General features: G+C 40.6%; 1 protein-coding gene across 8 annotated transcripts in view; it reads left to right on the forward strand.

Annotated features, from left to right (window-relative positions):
• ST6GAL1 (ST6 beta-galactoside alpha-2,6-sialyltransferase 1) overlaps positions 1-21,359 on the forward strand; it is a 115,367-nt gene that overhangs the window by 74,761 nt on the left and 19,247 nt on the right. For 7 of the 8 annotated variants that reach the window (XM_045850894.1, XM_045850895.1, XM_045850900.1 and 4 more), the window contains 3 exons: positions 6,546-6,682; positions 10,552-11,206; positions 19,996-20,093. In XM_045850894.1, the coding sequence (XP_045706850.1) occupies positions 10,603-11,206; positions 19,996-20,093 (702 nt within the window). In that variant the 5' untranslated portion in view covers positions 6,546-6,682; positions 10,552-10,602. The remainder of the gene's footprint in view (positions 1-6,545; positions 6,683-10,551; positions 11,207-19,995; positions 20,094-21,359) is intronic. The other variant, XM_045850901.1, reaches the window with a different exon arrangement.

Raw genomic sequence — 21,359 nt, forward strand, 5'->3', positions numbered from 1 at the left:
TCTGGGAGGCAAGTTCTGGCTGCTTTCTGCTTGGCTGTATCTCCAGTTTGGATCACAGACAATAAGCATTTGCTGAATGAATGTACCTATTTATGAATATTAGTATTTGTTGTTTTTAGAGGGACCACTGCAAAGCAGAGGAACTCAGGCCTCTCTGTGCCTTTTCCCCACTCCAACTCCATTAGACAACCAGGACTTAGATCCTCATAGATATATTGTCAAAGTATTGGAAGAACTGTTGAACCTGAAACCGCTGAATTTCAATGAGCCTTGATATCTAACACTGAGTTTAGAGGAAACAGAGCAAAGAGAAGTAAGTTAACACCATGAGGATTTTATCAGTCAGATTCAGTGCAAATGATTTAGTTTCTTCAACAAATATATGTCATGAAAAAGAAAAATAAGGGAGAAAAGAAAGTGTTAATAAACTAAAAGAAAGTTAAGTGGTGTATCATTCAAACAAAATGTGTCTACCTTGTTATGATCATAATTCAGAGAATTTAGTGTAAAAGACATTTTTGACAGGGAATTTAGTGTAAAAGACATCTGTAACACTTTGAAAGTGGATTGGTGGAGTCAGGTATAGGGGGATAAATGGTGATGATGGACAGAGACTGGACTTGGGGTGGGGAACACACAATACAGTGTACAGATGACCTGTTGTATAATTGTGCACCTGAAACCTGTATAATTTTATTAACCCATGCCACCCCAATAAGTTCAACAAAAAATGAATTGGATATTAGGTGCTAATGGCATGGCAGATGTATGTGTATGTGTGTGTGTGTGTGAAGTAAAATCCCTAGAAAATAATTTGAGAGCATATGTTCTCAGTTCTCTCAAGGATGGTACATAGCTAGACATTCTAGGTGCCAAAGAGGTGAGGCTGACATTTGCTTTAAATGACTCCAGGGAAAAAAAGGGGAGTGGGATCAGATAAAATAAAATTGGCCAAATATTGATAATCTTTGGAGCTGGGTTATGAAAACAGATAGGTTCATGATGTTATTTCTTATACCTTTATTTTTTAATTTTTGTTATTTTAATTTTTTATTGAATTTCCTTGAGTAGCATTGGTTAAGAAATTATATAGATTTCTGATGTACATTTCTATAATACATTATATATCATACTGTGTGTTCACCACTCCAAGTAATGTCTCCTTCCTTCACCATTTTTCCTACCTTTACCCTCCTCTAATTTCCCACACACCCTTTACCTCTGGTAATCACCATGCTGTTGTCTGTGTCTATGAGGTTTACTTAGATTTTCTTTTTTTGCTTAATCCCTTCACCTTTTTTACCCAGCTCTGCAATCCCCCTCTCCCTCTGACAGCTGTCAGCCTGCTCTCTATCTCTGAGTCTCTTTCTGTTTTGTTTGTTAGTTTATTTTGTAGTTAGATTCCATATGAATGAAATCATATGGTATTAGTCTTCCTCAGACCGGCTTATTTCACTTAGCATTGTGTTCTCCAGGTCTATTCATGCTGTTGCAAAGGGTTAAAACTTTCTTAATACCAACTGAATCCTTTTTTTTTTTTTAAAGATGAGGAGGTGAAACAGTTCCTCTTCCTGAGGAGGAAGGTAGCCTATTTTCTTTTCTGTCTACTTCTCTGTTGGGTGTGCTTGTTGGGTGTGAAGGAAGGATGAGTTGCTCTGCTGCTAGGGAGGGGTGCAGTATTTATTCAACCCTCCTGTTTGCTCCTTCTCTTCAACTTGCCCTTGATGGATGGAGTGGACTGCCAAGTAGTCTCTAGTGTGGTAAGGTTGTCAAGGTGCCTGCTGGGGCTGGGGCTAGGCAGCATACAAAGAGGGAACTCATGGGATGTGAAGTGCCCACTTTTTCCCAAGCACCTGCCAAAATTTATTTCTATAAACTTTTATAGAAATACATGCCTATTGAAGGCAGGTAGCAAGTGGCCTGTGATTTCTCTTTGCAATGGCTCTCTTAATCCTGAGTTCAGAGCTCTCCTTAGCCATTCAAAGTGGCTGATTATGATCAGAAAGCATGGAACAGCTGCCCCATCCTCTTTGGGACTCAACACTTCCCCCTGCTAAAGTTCTGTTTTCCATGTTTTAAAAAACCTCAGGGAAATGTACTCAGGTGTATCTGTGGACTTCATAATCTGTACCTATCTGTGCCTGCCTGCCTGGGAAAAGATCTAATCTTTGTTAACAGACCCTTTTTTTCCACCTGAATCTGAAGAGTTGGGACAAGCAGCAATGAAAGCCCCATTATCTTCAGGGCTTTGATCTGGGCACAGTTCCCCGCTCCCCACCATTATCCAGGCAGCCTGGCTTGTCTTCAGGCAAATGCTTGCAAACACAGCTACTGGCGCAATTTGTAAATCTCTCAGGGCTTCCTTTCACTTGCTTCTCAGATTGAGGAAGTGACCATCTGCATAAAATACTGCTGATGGACTGAATCAGAGGAAAATTGAACACTAACCATTTGATTAGCAACACAGAGGCCGTGGAGGTCTTTGGTGACATAGACAAGAGCAGTTTCATGGATGTGGAGAGGGCTGAAGGAGTGGGTTCAAGAGAGAATGGGAGAAGAGGGAAACTGGAAATAGTGTCTAGAGGTATTACAGGTGGTAATTAGAGAGGGTATGCCTAAAATCAAGACTGTGGGGTGGGTATATTTTTTGTAAATGACAAGATCAGAGATATGACCTTGGGAATGAGTGGCTGAGGTCACAATCATTGGAGTAAAGAAATCACAGAACTGAGAGATCAAGGGACTAGAATGATTCTGTAGGTGGGTGTTAATATCACCAAGAGTTATGACAGAAATAGTGGTGCAGAGAAGTATAGTGATCCAGGAGCTAAAATATTCAAGGACTTAGGTAGAAGAGAAGAGCTTGGCTAGACAACAGAGACTGGAGATAAATCTTAAAGGAGCTCTCAGTCTGGTTGGGGCAGACCTGCAAACAGATGAATGTCATGTAGTCTGCTGAGAGCCAGAGGCAACAGTGGAGTTGTGTCCATCTCTGGGGGGGTCAAGAAAGGCTTCAGAAGCCAAGTGACACTGCAGCTGGTGTGGGAGGCTGAGTGGGTGTGTTCCCATTTGAGCAGGGTAGGAAAGCACATTTCATGCAAAAGGAACTTTATGTGCAGGGCTGCAAAAACATGAAAGAGCACGGGACATGTGGAATGCCACAGCTGAGTTACTCTGGGCATATTACTCATCTTCCCTGTTTCAGTTTCCCTATTTATAAAATGGGGATAGGGTATCTGCAGGGCAGGCTGATGGTAAGAAGTGATGTGTATAACAGGATTTGTCACAGGCCCTATTGCTATCCCTTTGGGTGTATTTTTACTTGACTATTTAAAAATCCTATGAGATAGGCTCTGTTTTTATTAGTTCTGTTTTACAGATAAGGTAACTGAGTTTTAGGGAGTTGAGTAACTTGCCCAAGGTCATGTAACTGGTGAGAGGCAAGAGTTTGGACTCTTGGTCAGATCAGTCTAATTCTAGGGCTCTTACTCAACCTCTAAGCTATAGTCAGTGCTTAGCGCTTAGCACTTAGCTAGTACTAAATATATAGTAACTCTTATTGTCATGATTGCTAAAGTGTCTCACCCTGCCAGTTGAGGATTCTGTTATTACTTCTGCAGCTGGTTAAAGATCACTCTTACTATCTCTTGAGCAGCAGTAGTTATTTTTGGAAAGGTCCTCATTACCTATAATAGATTTAGATGGGCAGTTGCACTACTTTTGTTTCATCTGGTTGATTTTTGGAAATCGAGAGTGGGGGCTGGTTTTTGTTTTCTTGGAGGGCAAGTGGTTCCGAGAAGATGCAGCTGATGTGTGGGGAGGAAGATCTAGGTTCGCTGTACTTCTCTGATGTCTGTGCACTGAACCTGGAGTAGCCTCATGCCCCAGCAGCTCATACATTAGGGAGGATGGCCGTGAACCAGCCTTCACAGTCAAGAGGCATCATCCAAAAAGCAGATGTCTGCCCCTGTGTTTGCCGAGAGGCTGCAGAGAAAAAAAATCTTTTTCAATAATGATGCCTGAGGAAGCAGAACTCTTAAGAGCTGGCAACCCTCCCTTCATTCATTTATTCATTCATTCACTCACTCACTCACTCACTCACTCAATAAATTGTTATTAAATGCCTACTATGTGCTAAACACTTATTTGGGCACTAAAGACAATAAGTAGTAAAGAAAGCTGATGAAGTTTTGACTTACGGAATTTACATTTTTGTAGGAGGACATTTGGAGGCAAAGGTAACTAAAATGTAATAATATGAATACATGTGTCATCACAAACTCTCATGCCACAAAGGAAATTTACATGACGTGAAAAGATCAATAGCGATCAGTGATATTTCTGACTCTACCAGGAAGCTGCCAGGGAGTTAGTTCTTTGAATTCATAAGGAGAGCCCTGAAATTTCTGACAAGGAACAGAATGGCACCTCTAACTTTTGCCCCTTCAGTCATGTGCAGACCTGTCTGCCTGTTTCCTGGTCATGAAAACCCGGAATTCCCCTAGCCTGAACTCCAGGTCTTTGAGCAGAATTTTCTCCCACTTGATGTGATGAAGCCAGTTTGTGGCCACTACAGCTGCATCTCCCAGGACACCTTGATTGTGTATTAAGTTGATACACAAGATTGAAGTACTATATTTTCAACATTGTCCCCAACAGTTGTACTTTTATTATGCAACTAACATAATATGAGTAAAGAAAGTCAAAGTGAAATATGAAAATTCATCTCTTACCAGTTTGCTCACCAGTTGTCGGGTCTCAACCATGTACATTTTTTTCTAGGTTTTTGGACATGCATAGTTTTTATTCACAATGGTAACATTCTCTGTTTCACATTTTTCATTATAATATTGTAAGCTATTTTTCCCTCATTGCTACTTAAATTTACACACAATCTTAAACACACACATACATGTTCTATAATGGTAGATATACCATTGTTTAATTATTTTCCTATTGCTGGAAGCTTATTTGTTAACCTTAGGATTTTTTACCATTATAAATAATTTAAAAATGGAAAAATTTTTTTTTGCATGTGCATATTGCTTTATAGAACTCATTCTTTATTCTACTAATCGTCTTCACTACACTGTGTAAGGTAGGGAATCATTTTACATGTGAAGAAACCAAAGTTTATGATCTTTTTCTTATTTGAGTTATTTACTCAGTTTTGTTTCCTGGAAGTATGATTATAGTCACGAGCTATTAATCCTATGGCATGATTACTTTCTAAAATGATTAAATTCATTTCTAGTGCTTCCTTGAAATAGAACAATTTTATTATAATCTGTCCAGAAATGAATATTATTGTCACTTTGAAAACTGCTGGCTAATGTAAATTCTATAATATCTTATGTTTCTTAATATTCCAGTTGCCTCTTTCAGGTTTGTATGCTTGCATATCAACTTAATACACAATTAACTTAATACAAAGCTTTACGTATCAACTCAATACACAATCAAGTTGTCCTGGGAGATGCAGCTGTAGCGGCCACCAACTAGCTTCTTCACATCGAATGGGAGAAAATTCTCTCTGAAGGCCTGGGGTTCAGGCTGGGGGAATTCCAGCTCTTCATGACCCAGGAAGCGGCAGGCAGGCCTGCTGGCCTGTGCATGGCAGACAGGGTCATAATTTCATGTGCTTGTTCATTGTATTTTCTATTTTGTGACTTGGCCACCTGCTCATGTTGATTACCTGTTTATTTTGAGAGGCTTTTACTGTATTAACCCTTTGCATACCTTAACTCTTTTTTTCCTTTATATCACAGCATTTTTCACTTCATAAAATTTGGAATTTTTATGCAACTGATTCTATTAAACTTTTTCTTGTTATTTTTCTACATTTCATCAGAAAGAAAAAGAGCTGACAAATAGAGAATTGTATTTTTAGCTTTTAAAAATTACATTTTTATAATATTTTTCCAACTGTAAAAGCAATACATCTATATTTTAGATATTTGCAATATACAAAAAGTTATTAAAAAATGAAATCACATTATTCTACCATCCAGGATTTCTTTTTTTCAGTTTTTTCTCTTTCTCACATGCACATTTTAAAAAATGTATTTTTCTGTATTTGGATAGTATACTCTATGCTGTTCATAACCTACTTTTACATTAATATTATATGATTAAAGTTTCACATTTCATTAAATATTATTTGATAATAAATAATTTTTTAAAAATCTGCCTAGAGTTTATTTTGAGGTGAACTGACTCCTTTGTCCCCCAAATTGCTATTTATGTATTCCCAAACCATCCTTTCTTCCCAGATTGATCTGTGATCTCTGCTCTACATTTCCAGCATGTTCTTATATAGTATCAGTCTTCTCCTAAGCTATCTGTGCTGTTCATGGGCCCAGGGCACTGCACCTGTAATAAGCTCTTCCCTCTCTTTTTCTAAGCCCTTGGGCCTTCCTGGATTGAGCCATAGCCTAGGCCAGGGCCCACGCTGGGTAGTAGCAGAAGTGCCTACCTATCCTGTTAATTTTTAACACTGCCCCTATCAGCTCTTACCTCTTTTTTTTTTTTTTTGGCCTTTGCAGATATTTTTTCATCATTCTGAGAAAAATGAGCAGTGGCCTCCAGAACCAATAAAGCAGATACCTTTCCCATGAAGAACAGTGCTAGATCCTGAGGACCTGTGTGGGCCTGCAGCCCCAGGGGGATTAATCAGAAGCAGGTAAGAAACACCTGGAGGCAGCAAAGGGCACATCCCCGAAGAGAAAATGGTGTAGTAGAGTGTGCTGGCAAGGGTCACAGAGTTTCCATGTTTGGCTGCAGCTTTACTGATTCCTTCATGTATTTTTTTTCAGTTGATTCAGTGAGGATTGGGGATAGGTGGTTGTCTATTTCTGCCCACTGTAAATATAAGGTTTGAAGTTATTCTGTAAATCAGTCCACCCCTTTTGAGCCCCACTATGTGCCAAATCCTGCATTTAATGCTGTACATGTGGTCATGGGTAGGCTGGGGCAGGAGGCAAGAGCCTCAGTTTGTCTGGGATTTTCTTTCTGTTGGTTCAGTGCTGACTTGTTCTCTGTAGGTGATAATGGGAGTTGTTATTGTATGCATCTGGAAGTCTGATAGGGGTTGTAAGGATTCATTGATACAGTCTCAACTGTTCAATAATCCTTAATTGGGTGCCCTCTTTTTCCTAGGCATGTGTTAGGCACTGGGGTTTCAGAAATGAGCCAGGAGGATTTCCCTCTGGCAGAGGTCAGTAAAAAGCAAGCACTAGATGTGAGCATTCAGAGCAAGAATAGTGTTAAAAGGAAGGTGGGCTCCACAGGAGGTCAGAGCAGAAAGGTCTTGCTGTCTGGCTGTCAGACAGATGGACTGGGGGAGAGACTACAGCAGTGTAAAGGCCTGGAAGCTTATATAGTCACACTGGAGTGTGACTGGCAAATTCGGAGCTTGGTGTATTTTCCTGAAGAATTTGGGGAAAACAATCTGCTACCTCTTTTCTTTAGTTTGGGCTGCTTAGATCAAAATTCTTTAGTTCCCTTGTCTTTCTAGAGCAGCTCAAGAGATGGGAAAGGTCTCGAAGCTTGAAGTGCCTGACCAAAAAGTCCAGAGGTTTCAGATGAGTAAGTGCCTTGAGGCCACAACTGGGCACAGACCTGAAAGGCTGAGGCTGCTTTAAAGTTGCAGGACTGTGTTGTGTCTGGCTGTTTGGCTGACCACTTCTTCCCTGGGAAACTCGACCTTGGAGTGTAGGTGCTGGCAGGAAGCTGAACACCAGCTCCTTCCGAGCCTCGGCTCTCCAGGCGGTGAATCAAGCCCCACCTCTCTACCTCCTGTTTCATTTCACTCATCCACATACAAATCTGACCTCCACTATTTCTGACTCATTCATGCAACTTTGAAAATTATTTATACTGAAAAAATCTGTTTCTTCAGCTATAAATGGTGCTAATAAAAATTTCCCTGCTTCTCTCACAGGGTTGTATGGGTCTCATAAATGCAATAGTGTGAAAGGACTGCCTGGGTGGTAAACTGTGAGCACAGGTAACGGCTGCTGGAGTGCTGATTGTCTGGCAGATTGAGTTTTCTCTTTAGTGACCCTGATTGCTGCATCTTCTTTGGTCAGCATTGACTTTTCACTGTCCTTTATCACAGATGCTTGTCTTTTTGGTGCAGAGACCATGAATTTTAGAATCAGATCTAGGATGGATTCCTGGTTCTAGCACTGATGAGCTGTTGACTTTGGAGAAGGCCTGTAACATTGCTAAGTTTTAGTTTCTGCATTTCCTCAAATGGGGTATTTAATATCCACCCCACAGTATTATAGTATAAATTAAATGAGAGACTGCAGGTAAAGTGCCTACCATGTATACAGTAGGCACTTCTTAAATGCTACTTTCCTTTCTTCTCTAGTTCTTCTTCAGCTATCATAGTCATTTGATTAGCTGTGCTGGACATCTGAGGACATTGAGTTTCCTAGTTTTCTGATGATGTGACATCATTTTTTGATTTCAAGTTGAAATTCTTCCTCTGTGTACATTTCACCACCACTATCAAAACTTCAGCAGCCCAGGCAAGAACGCACCTTGCCCAAAGCTACTGGCTCCTGAGGTCTGGGGTGGTAAGAAGCCCTGTTTGGTTGGTACTGCCAGTAAATTCCAAGAATGGTCTGGATGTCACTGACATGAAAGAAGAGTTTCAGCTGAAGGATCTGAAGCTCAGGTTGATGAGTCAGGGCCAGTGCTCCACTCTGGTCTCATTTACTGTCCCATGTCACCTCCACATGGTTCTCATGTGGAGGGGCTGCTCTGTGGTCTGGTCTCTGTTCAGAACACCTCCTATGTCTTTGCATTTGTTATACAAGCCTGGTAATACCATCCTTGTTTCATCCACCCAGCACTCTGTAAATGAGGTGGGGAAGAGATGATTACTGACTGTACGGAAACTTAGGTGCAGAGACGTTAAGTGATTTATCCAGTCACAAAGAATGGGGACGAGAACCCAGCTTTCCTGAATACCCTATCTAGTACTCCCACCACTTTATCCCTGACACCCTTGGGAGCAGGCTCCATGGGAAGGGGGTGTAGATCCCAAGTGGGTTAGCAAAAGCCAAGGGTGATTCCTTACACTTATTGTGGTAAATAAACTCATTCATTCAGGAAAGAGTTTAATGCTCTTGTAAAGATGCAGACATTGTTTGAGCTCAAAGTGCTTTCATCTTCCATTCAGTTACACAATAAATTCTGAGAAAACGAAGTAGGTTTACCCAGATCAAAGGGGACTATTCAAGCTCTATTTTTTTAGTGAAATCAATTTTCCAGAACTTTCAGCAGTTCTGTACAGAATGTAGTTAAAAGGACATGGATTATGAAATCAGCAGTTCTGTACAGGATGCAGTAAAAAGGACATGGATTATGAAATCAAGTGCACTTGGATTTGAACCTCAGCTCTTTGATACTAGACACTTAACTTCTAAGAGCCTCAGGTGGCTGATCTGTGAGATGGAGATTAGAAGACCATGGCTAGTGGTGGTCAGGGCCTCTGAACAGCTCAGGAGATGTCCTTCATATTTGACTGTTATATATGTAGTGCTTGCTGGAGTCGTATATCACAGGGGCCCTGGTTTATGGTGACATTAAATGAAACAACAACTTGTGTGCTTAATTCATCTTTGTTTTCATTTCCTGAATTGGTCACTGTTTGCTGTCTTAATGAGGTTTCCTATCCTTTACTATGAGGCAAGCCAGCTTCCTGTCCCTTGACAATGCTCTTGCAAGGCACTCCCTAACCCTGAATGTTTTGTTGTGAAGCTAACCCTTGCTCGTCTCACTCGGGAGTCCATCACCACTTAGAGAGATGTATCACAGAGCTATGGTGTAATCTATGATGAGACAAATAATTAATACAATTAATTAATTAAATTTATTTTTATCCTCACTGGAGGGCAGGCTTATTGATTTTAGAGAGAGGGAACGGGAGAGAGAGAAACATTGATGTGACAGAAAAACATCAGTCAGGGGTCTCTCACATGTGCCCTGACTGAGAACTGAACACACAACCCAGGTATGTGCCCTGACTGAGAATCGAACCTGTGACCTTCCAGTTTATGGGACAGTGCTCTGTCCAGCTGAGCCACACCATCCAGGGTTCTCTCTGGCAATTTTAAAAGGGTGCTGGGCCCCTTAGAATTTTAGGGAGTTTGGGTTCTTGTGATGTAGATCAGTTAGCTTGCTCTTTCTTTTCTTCTAGATTTTTTAAGCATGCATGCCTTGATTTAATGGAGAGTGTAAGGCCCTAGGAACCAAATGAAATGCGGTTCTTGATCTCAGGAAGCTCAGAGTGCAGTTGGGGAGCTAGATCAAGCCAAGTGGACACTAAGACTCAGGATGTAAGAAGGAATCATGGAGAACATGGACAGGGAAGGAGCCTCTGAGGACTGTTCTCTACATTCGAAACCCAGGCCTGGTGCAATTCGAATCCTCTGACTCTAAATCCATCATTGCTCAGCCCATCACCCTGCCTCTTGCCAGTTACACTTGTAGATTTTCTTTACATCGTTTTTTTTTGCCTTGTCTTACTTTTTTTAGGCTTGTTTTCCTGCTCAGAACAGAGTTGCTCCCTTGAATGCGTCTTTCATTATGATTCACACCACCTTGAAGAAAAAAGTCAGCTGCTGTGTGCTGGCCTTTCTCCTGTTTGCAGTCTTCTGTATGTGGAAGGAGAAGAAGAAAGGGAATTACTATAATTCTGTTAAATTGCAAACCAAGGAATTACAGGCAATGAGTCTGGAGAAACTTGCCATGGGGTCTGGTTCCCAGTCTGCACCTTCAAGCAAATCCCAGGATCCCCACAAGGGAAGCCAGACCCTCGGCAGTCCCAGGGGCCTGGCCAAGACCAAGCTAGATCCCTTCTTCCAGGTGTGGAACAAAGACAGTTCTTCCAAAAACATTATCCCCAGGCTGCGGAAGATCTGGAGGAATTACCTGAGCATGAACAAGTACAATGTGTCCTACAAGGGGCCAGGGCCTGGTGTCAAGTTCAGTGCAGAGGCCCTGCGCTGCCACCTTCGGGACAAAGTGAACGTATCCATGGTAGAGGCCACAGATTTTCCCTTCAATACCTCTGAATGGGAGGGTTACCTGCCCAAAGAGAGCATTAGGACCAAGGCTGGGCCATGGGGCAGGTGTGCTGTTGTCTCATCAGCGGGATCTCTGAAGTCCTCCCAACTGGGCAAAGAAATAGGTGGGTTCTGTGGTGTTAAGATTGTTATCTGAATATGAAATTGTCACCTCATTTGGAGTACCTGGGCGTACAGACGAGACTGGAGACTGGTAAGTCTTCATGGACTAGCAGAGCAGGCCCAGGTCAGTGTTTTCCATTGCCCATGAGCCGGAGCTGCCTGAGGGCCAGCTAAAAGGATGGGGACCCGGTCTCCCAGAATCTGCATCAGTTAGAATAGATTTCTTTTTATCCGTTTTAAACATTAGTGTTATGCTGAAATGTGTGAAAAGAGTTTGACTGATACAAAGAGGTAAAACACTATAGTTGATGTTTAAAAATAATTGAAAAGATAGATCCCTGCCTTATCTTCAGGTTCTAAAATTTGCAGGCAGGTTGTCTCTTTTGGTCTCAACTACCTGGATAATTTTAAGCTTTTCTGTTTGAGAAGAATGAATTAGGGAAGGAATTATTGTTTTTTCCTAGTACCCACCTGGCACCATACATAGCTATTACAACATTATTGACTATGTTCCTTGTGTTGTAGTTAACTACCCCATGACAATTTTATAACGAACAATTTGTACTTCTTAATCCCTTCACCTTTTTCACCCAGTTTGCCAACCCCCATCCCATCTGGAAACCCTCACTTTGTTCTCTAAATTTATGAGCCTGTTTCTGTTTTGTCTGTTCATTTATTTTATTCTTTAGATTCCACATATAACTGAAACAATATGGTATTTATTTATCTCTGTCTAACTTATTTCACCTAGCATAATACCTTCCTGGTCCATCCATGTTGTCACAAATGGTAGGATTTCATTTTTTTTTTAATGGCTGAATAATATTCCATTATATATGTGTACCACTTTTTATTCAATCACTTAGGCTGATTCCATATCCTGGCTATTGTAAAAAATGCTGCAATGAACATAGCTGTGCATATATGTTTTCAAATTAATGTTTTGAATTTCTTGAGAGAATAGCCAGAATTGGAATTGCTGGGTCATAAGGTAGTTCTATTTTTAATTTTTTAAGAATCCTCTATACTACTATCCCAAGTAGCTGCACCAATTTGCAGTCTCACCAATGGTGCATGACGGTTTCCCTTTTTCCACATCTTAGCCAATATTTACTGTTTGTTGCTTTATTGATGATGGCCATTCTGACAGGTGTGAGATAATATCATGATTTTAATTTGCATTTTTTTGATGGTTATTGACCTTGAATATATTTTCATATGTCTATTGGCCACCTGTATGTTGTTGTTTTTTTTTTGAGAAATGTCTATTATTTAGGAGAAATGGGCAGAAATGTCTCTGCTCATTTTCTAGTTGGGTTTTTTTGTTTGTTTTGGGTGTTAAGTTGTATGAGTTCCTCATATATTAACCCTTTATTGGATGTGTCATTTCCAAATATCCTCTATTAATCAGTAGGTTGCTTTTGTGTTTTATTTGAGGATTTCTTTTGCTATGCAAAAACTTTTTAGTTTGATGTAGATCCATTTGTTTGTATTTTCTTTTGTTTTGCTTGCCTGAGGAGAAGTATCAGAGATAATACTAAGCAATGTCAGAGAATTTATTGCCTTTTTTTTAAGGAATTTTATGGTTTCAGTTCTTACATTTAGGTCTTTAAATCATTTTGAGTTTATTCTTGTATACAGTGTAAGAAGGTGGCCTAGTTTTATTTTTTTTGCATCTGTTTGTCCCAACACGATTTATTTAATAGACTGTCTTTACCTCATTATATATTCTTGCTTCCTTTGTTATAGATTAATCAACCATATAGGCATGAATTTATTTCTGGGCTCTCAATTCTGTTCCATTGATCTATGTGTCTGATTTGAGGCCAGTACCAGCCATTTTGATTACTATGGATAGCCCTGAAGTATGGTGTGATATCAGGTAGCATGATACCTCCAACTATGTTCTTCTTTCTCAAGATTGCTGTGGCCATTTGAGGTCTTTTTTGGTTCCATATAAATTTTAGAGTTATTTGTTCTAGTTCTATGAAAAATACCATTGGTATTTTGATAGAGATTCCATTGAATCTATAGATTGCTTTGGGTAGTATGGAACCTTTTAATGATGTTAATTCTTCCTATTCATGAGCATAGTATCTACTTACATTTATTTGTATCTTCTTCAATTTTTTTTCAATGTCTTACAGTTTTTCGAGTACAAGTCTTTTACCTACTTGGTTAAATTTATTCCCAAGTAATTCTTTTATGCAAATGTGAATGGAATTGTTTTCTTAATATCTCTTTCTGATAGTCATTTTTGGTGTATAAAAATGCAACCATTTTCTGAATATTCATTTTGTATCCTACTGCTTTACTGAATTCATTTATCAGTTTCAGTAGTTTTTTAGTGGAATCTTTAGGGTTCTCTTTATATAGTTCATGTCACCTGCAAACAGTGGCAAGTATTCTCAGTTTGAGTGCTGTGGACTACCTTCAGGCGGGCTCATGGATCCCAAAGATTTTGTGCAAAATATCTGTGGATTGGATATGTATAATATGTGTGTATGTGTGTAAGTAGATCTGTCCATTTTTTCTAGAAAGAAAGTTCATAGCTTTTAGTTGATTTTTGAGGAGTATGTGACCCCCAAAAGGTTAAAACTCTCTGGTCAGATTATATCAGATTATTATTTGATTTTCTTGAAATCTTTCATAATTAATAAAGATAGAAGGTCTATCCATCCTTGTTGTGTACAACACAGGGTTACAGGTTTGCTGAAGACTCTATAGTTCCCTTATTTTAAAAGAATGTGTTTTTCATTATTGTGAAATGAATCAGGCTAAAGAAAACAAAGCACAGGAAACATTGCTCTCTGTCAGGCCCTGGAAGGTACTGGGGCAGGTGGGGTCATGTTCTCCTTTTTTATTTCTTGCATATGGCTGCCAGGAAAAATGGTCTGAAACCAAGCACAGACTCTCAAAAGAAAAAAAGTAGACTCAAATTGAATTCTCTAAAGCAAAAAGAAGTGATGAGGTCACATTTTGTGCCTCCTCAAACAGGCAGCACTTGCTAATAAAAGCTGCCAAGATAACCAGCCCCAACTCTACTTTTGCCTTTTCAGTTTATTTTGGACTGCATTTTCTAGAAACTACATGTGGCTCGTTTTTGTTCGCCCATAATAGAACTCAATTACCTTCTTTCTTCCCCATTTTTGCTCTATCATGGTGATGTTTGGAACATTTCAGGTGTTAGCAGATTCTCTTCTTCATGTCAAATTATCAACATCTGCCCGGCTGAGATTGTGTTGAAGTTTAGGCAGTCTGAGACCTTCATGAATTGGAACTATACTCTTTTTTTTTGTGTGTGCACTCTGTAAAAGTTTGGAGTGACGTAATAAAACTTTAATTAAAATAATCTTTTATCTGTAGACCATAGCTATAATATTAAATATGTATTTCTAAGGAAAAACTTTGATTCTGAGACATAAAACAATTGCATGTTAGTCTTTAAATGTTCTGTATTTTATAGAATATATGCTCTTGGCATCTAGTTTAAGTAAGGAATTCATTCATTTATTCTTTTATTCATTCATGGATTCATCAACAGTACTAAACAGGAACACAGAATACAAAGAGGGAAAGGAAGGGAAAGGCCCTTTGTTGAAGGCCTGTGAGTACCAGGCGGCATGCCAGACCCATCACCTTCCCACTGTAACTGGGGTTTGTCTAGCCTATTCCCAGCTGTTGAACATATCAGATGGTTTCAAATGATTTGCTCTTACAAACAGTATGGCTGGCACAGTTTTGGGGTAGATAGTATAAGTGACTACTCCTTCCCTCCCAAGGGGAAATATCCTCAGGAATAAGATGAGAAGACCAAATTAAAACAGCTTTATGGCTTTTTTTTTGTCCATTGCAAAACTGTTTACCAGAAGATTGTAATAACATGCTATGTCTCCAGCAGTGCCACAAACCAGCTGATGTGGGGGCAGGGCTCAGTCATTTTCAATTATTTTTATGGGTATACATGTAAAGTATCTTAGATTTGTATGAATTTCCACTTCAAACAATAGCATATTTCTTAAATGTTATAACCCATAGGAGTGATGCTTACTGTGTACCTGCTGTGTACCTAACATGCCTTGCTTTCTCTTTTCATCTTCCAAGCAATCTTGGGAGGTAGGTATGATTATTGTTCCTATTTTACTGATGAGCTAAGTATTGAGGCACAAAGAGGTTACACAACTGGTTAATAACAGATCAAGACTTGAAAGCAAGTCATTGACTCAAAGGCCCTCATGGCCCTTTTGCTTTTGTGCCTCATAGTGATCGTAGCTTTATAATAATCTTTGGTATGTCATATCCCTTGGCAGGTTAAGAAAAATCCCTTGATATTCTTGCTTACTTGTTCTCCTAGAGGAAAGGAAGATAGCATTCAAGTTGAGGCAAAAGCAAGAGAAGCAAAGGCTGCATGGGAAAAAGTGCAGAATATACTTGGGCATCGCAGATAATCCTGTTTGGCTGGGATGTGGGTTCTCGCAGACTATAAAGTGCTGAGAGCTGAGGCCAGGAAGGTGGCCAGGGCTCAGCTCTTAGTGAACATTGGATATCACAATAAGGACTTTGGGTTTCATTGGTTGGTTGAGTATAGAGATACCTAGAAGGCTTCTGTGCGGTTGCAGAGATTTCTCACTTCTCTGAGTCCCCTTCTCTGTGGGGACTGCTATATCATCTTTCCCTTATTAGGGACTATCGCCACATCCAGGTGAGGTGGGCCAGGCCTGTGTGAGCAGTGGTAGTGGTAGTGAAAAGAGCAGGTTTGATTTGAGAGGCATTATGAGGTAGAAGACATAGAACTTGGTGTATAACTAGAGATGACCTTGATTGAGAGGCAGAAGTCAGAGTATTTCTCCTGGGAGCTGGCTGTAACATATTTCAGGGACGCATATTTCTGGAGAGGACAGGTTCTTTCTTGGGTGTGCTGAGTCTGAAGTGTGTGCGGATTTCCCTGGGCAGATGTCTATGCAGTTGGATATTTGCTTTTGGAGAAGGATCAGGGTGGGAGATCACATTTAGGAGTCATTTGTATTGAGGTGATAGTTGTAGTCCAGGAAGGAGGGCCAATGAGAAAACCTAGAAAATAGCTTACATTTAAAGGACAGAGAAAGAATGGGCCGGGCAAAAAAGATCAGAAAGGCTGGTGAGAGGGGCTGAAAGAAAACCAGGAGGGCAGCATGTGATGGAAGGCAAAGGGCATGGGGTTTGGGCAGATGGAGTTCTTTGGCAGAGCGAGGACGGAGAAGACACCCTTTGATTGAGAAGCTCAGAGAGCATGGTTATTTAAGTTGGGGCTCAGCAAACTTTTTCTGTAAAGGGCCAGAGTAAGTATTTTTGGGTTTGAAACCATATAGTATCCTTCACAATTACTCATTTCTCCACCGTAGTACAGAAGCAGGCATAGGCAGTAGTAAATGAGTGGGCCTAGCTGCGTGTTTCGGTAACACTTTACAGAACCAGGGAGCATGTCAGATTTGGCCTGCAGGCCCTAGTTTGCCAGCCCTGACCTATATGTGTAGTTTCCCTAACCAGAGTCAGAATGTAGTCTTCCACAAATGGTTAGATGATTCATTAAGCTAATTTGAAAATATAAAAATGTTTGATCCAAACTGATAAAATTTCTTTCATCATAATTTCCAGCTATTTATAGTTCCTATGTCTGGAGGCAGTGAGTTTTGATGTACTTGTGAATTTTCTAAGGAGCTGATTCTGTTGAATCTTCTAGGCATACGGTTATGTCCTGTGCATATATAATGGTGGATTTTCCCTTTCTAATGTGCATCTTTTTCTGCTCTCTAATGCCAAGTTAAAGAGAAGTGGTGGCATCTGTTTTCTATAGCTTCCCCCACTGCAAGCCTTGTTTGCTGGCAACTGGTAGTTATGGATTTCTCTTAGTGATTTCTTGGAGTCCTGTTTGAATTTTAAAGCTCTTAAGCCTTCAGTAGCAAAGGGAAGCTTGGCAAACAAGGATCCTGTTCCCTTTTCTTATTGCCCAGTTTAGTAGCCTGTTTTGAAGTTGTCATCTATGATTGACTTTTTTCCTCTTAGAATCAAATCCAAACTTTCTACCTGACCTCCACAGCTTGCGTGACCTGGTTCCTGCCAACCTCTTTAACTGCATCTTTTACTCTTCTTCCTCTCACTCACTTGTCTGTAGCCCAGTCCTTGCCCTCTTTGGGACTGGACACTCTCGGGTCCGCTGGTTGAAACATGCTTCCCTGGGACCTTTCCGTCCTGGCCACCCTTTGGGTGCCAGCTCGGAGGCATTCCCTGAATCATCATCCTATCTCAGCAATTTTCAACCTTTTTCATCTCATGGCACATGTAAACCAATGACTAGAATTCTACAGCACACCAAAAAATATATCTTTTGCTGATCTGACAAAAAAAATAGGTACAATTTTGATTCATTCACAGTGGAAGACTGCTGTTGTGTTGACTGCTGTAATTTTTTTATTTGACAATCTAAGGGAAAAGAGGTCCGTGCCCCTGAAATAGACAGGTATTGCATGTTTTAAACATTCTTGTAGCACACCGGTTGAAAATCGCTGCCCTATCTAATGGAGATTCTGCAGGGTTTTGGCTATGCAGCTCAGGTTATTTGTCATAGCATTAATTACAATGAGTAATTATCCTGAGTATAGGTTGTTGTGCTTCTTTACTGTTTCTCTCCTTGCACGATTACTAGATCTCCATGGCCAAGTTCCTTGTCCTTCTTGCCCACATCCATTGTCTGCAGCACCTAGAACTGTGCCTGGTAGAGTAGGTGCTTAATTAGTATTTGTTGGATGAATAAAAAATACTCCTTTGCTATGGTGGATGCTGAGACCCTATTCTCAGCCTCCTGTGCTGGGGATTCTCCTTTTGCCTTTCTAAATCCACTCTCTCTTTTTCTATCCAACTCTGTGCCCTGGGAAATTGAAAGTTGGTGTTGTGAGCTTCCTTGCTCTTCTAGTGTTTACTGGGAACTAGACAATAGAGTCACTGGTATGAAGCTGAGAAGAAGAAGGTGAGTGAGGTGGGGCTCCCTGTCGCCAGGGTCTCTCCTGGCATAGTAACCACAGGCTGCTTCTTTCCCTTGACTGACAGCCTCAGCCCTTTTCAAACAGCCCTTGCTGTCTGCCTTTCCCCTTCAGAGCCCAGAAGTCAGCAGGAAGAAGGAGAGAGGGGTTAGGGTATTGATTCCTTTCTTGCTGGCAGGCATTAGCAGTAGCTGTATTCTTCTAAAGGCCACATGTCCCAACAGGTGGCCTGCTTCTGTTGCCACCTTAGCTGCAGGGGTTGTAATGGCCTTTTGCTGTCACTAACACTGGTGTCACTCCATTCTTTGCTGATTTTCTTAAACTCTATTTACAACTTTCTAAATAGTCCTTTTATTCAACTCTAGATTAGTACTCCATTTGAGCTTGTCTTTCTTTCCTATTAGACCCTCAGATAAATAACTTATTCACCTGTGAAACAGGACAGTTGACTAAGTGAAATTTCCGACGATCTGCATTTCTAGTGTGATTGCTACTGGTCACTTGTGAAACCACGGCTAACTCTGACAAAACGTATTGCAATCTGAGTTGCGTAAAGATGTACCTCCTCTTCCATTTGAATTTCAGTGTGCCTGCCCTGTAAACCGATAGTATGGACTATATACATGTTTTTTTATAAGATTTTGTCCAAAGATTGAGCATAGGGTTGTTCTTGTGAAAGAGATGTCTAGATTCCTGAGGTTCTGTATATATGTTAGAATTGAAATAAAGGAGGCTTTGATTCTTTAATTCTGTGAGTATTCTTTAGATCATCTTGCTGTGAGCCAAATACCCACCCCACCCCTTCCTCCTGATGCTACCTTTGTGTGCGAAGAACCATCCAAAATAAACCCACATGCAAACATAAAACCATAGAGGATTGGGCTGAGATCCAACTCTGTGTGGATTTCAGTGGTGAACCAAAACTTTCTTGATCAAGTAAGGGTGGGATGAACTCTTATAGCAACACAGAGGCTGGGGTTGGGATGGATCTTAAAAGTCATCAGTTCTTTCCCCCATTGAGTTGGTCAATACAGTAAACATCTCCAGGTCTTCCAAACTCTGCTTAAACAGCTGCATGGACTGGAGCCAGGGAGTGAGTAGATTTTGTAAGATAGTCTGTTTGATTTTGGCTGGATTTAGAACATTGCTTCGGACAAAGAGCTTTTTAAGTAGAAAATATGAGGTTTAGTTTAGCTCTATGACCTTCTGTCTTATCTCTGCCACTACCAGGTTTGTGACAATACCTGGGCTTCAGATTCCTAAGTAGATCCCCTGAAGGGTGGTCTTGGTTGCCATAGTGAATCCCTCCCATTTGCCAAGCACTGCAAGCTTTTAAGAGTGCTATGGAGTACTTTGCACTCATAGGTTGGACCAACCTTATGGTAGTATCCTCACTTTTCTGACAGTGATAGAAGTAGGACCCCTTGGTTATACCAAGAGAGTATTTGGTTTTGCTCCATTGATAATTGGAATCATGATCCCACCATACCTAGGCATACTGGTATTCTTGAAAGGATTTCAGGAATGCCATGATATGGACCTCTTGAGCCCTTGCAGTGGCCAGGGAGACAGCCCCCCACCAAGTTCTGTCTATGAACTTATCCAATTACACCATACAAATATGATAATTTCTTCTTGTAGATCATGATGGAATAAAGCTTATAAAGTAACATTCTCTTGCCCCTCCCCTACCTCCTCCCCTCTATCCCTCCACAACTTCTCTCTTTTTACATATTGCTGGTACTCATTACCTCTTGTTTCCTTGTGGTTTGCAGATGATCATGATGCAGTCCTGAGGTTTAATGGGGCGCCTACAGCCAACTTTCAACAGGATGTGGGCACAAAAACCACCATTCGCCTGATGAACTCTCAGGTAAAATTTCTTCTGTGCAGATAGAATTGTTTTTAGAGATAAGTGAAAAAGTCCATGCAAAGCACTAAGAACCTGGCACATATGTCAGTAAATGTTAGCTACTCAAATTTTATGAGTGCAGACCCTGAGATGGATGTGGAGGATACAGTGGTGAACAAAGCACACTTGGCCTTGTTCTCATGTTGCTAACAGATACAATCAAATAGTCATATGAAGACATTTTAAGTTGCAATAGAATGCTATAAAGGGGAGGGTCAAGGTGCTACCAGAACCCATAAGAAGGAAATTTTTCATAATCAGGGAAGTCAGGAAAAGTGAGGAGGTGATACTTAGCTGTGTAGGAGGAGAAGGAGAAGACAAAAAGGGAAGGTTAAGAGGTTTTCAAGAAGAAGCAACAGCGTAGGTGGGCCAGGTGCAAGGGGCACAAGGACCTAGAAAGAGATGGGTGTACATGGGGTGGGAGGTGGGTGTGAGGTGAGAGATGAGGTCAAAGAAGGTGCCAAGCCATGGGGCTGCATTTGAGTATTTTTAATTCTATTAAATTTATTGGGGTGACACTGGTTAATAAAATTATGTATGTTTCAGTACACAATCTGTAATATATCATCTGCATGTTGCATCATTGTGTGTTCAACACCCAAAGTTAAATCTTCCATCACCATATTTTTGATCCCCTTTACCTTTTTTACTCCCTTTACCTCTGGTAACCATCCATACTGTTTAGTCTGTATCTATGAGTTTTGTTTGTTTGTCTTGTCTGGTTGTTTGTTGCTTTCAGTGTTATATCCCATATATGACTGAAATCAGATCATAGGGTCTTGACTTTTTGTGTCTGACATTTTGCTTAGTATGATATTCTCAATATCCATCCATGTTGTTGGGCTTGCATTTGTAAACATGCCTGGCTTCTATCTGCTCAGAAGTCTTACAGTGAGTGGAGACACACAGTTTGGAGGCTCTGGGAGGACCCCCGGCTAGAAATGCTAGTTGCACCAGAGTATTAATGAAGGTGAATTTGAGAAAAGACTGGATTTGGGAGCTATTTGGTATGTCCAGTCAACAGGCATTAGTGTTGGATTGGATGTGGGAGGTGAAGGAAGAGCAGCCACAGGTATAATAGGTTTCTGGTTTGTGTAACTGGCTGGCTAGAAGTCCCTGAGATTGGAAGCATTGAAGATGTTTTGGGTTATGGGGGCTAGGGTCAAAAAGTGGGGTAGAGATAAAAATGTGGTTCTAGTCATGGTAGATTGGAGGTGCCTTTTAGAT

The sequence above is a fragment of the Phyllostomus hastatus genome, unplaced genomic scaffold (assembly GCF_019186645.2).
Source record: "Phyllostomus hastatus isolate PE091 unplaced genomic scaffold, TTU_PhHast_1.1 phas_contig_86, whole genome shotgun sequence".
Classification (NCBI taxonomy): domain Eukaryota; kingdom Metazoa; phylum Chordata; class Mammalia; order Chiroptera; family Phyllostomidae; genus Phyllostomus; species Phyllostomus hastatus.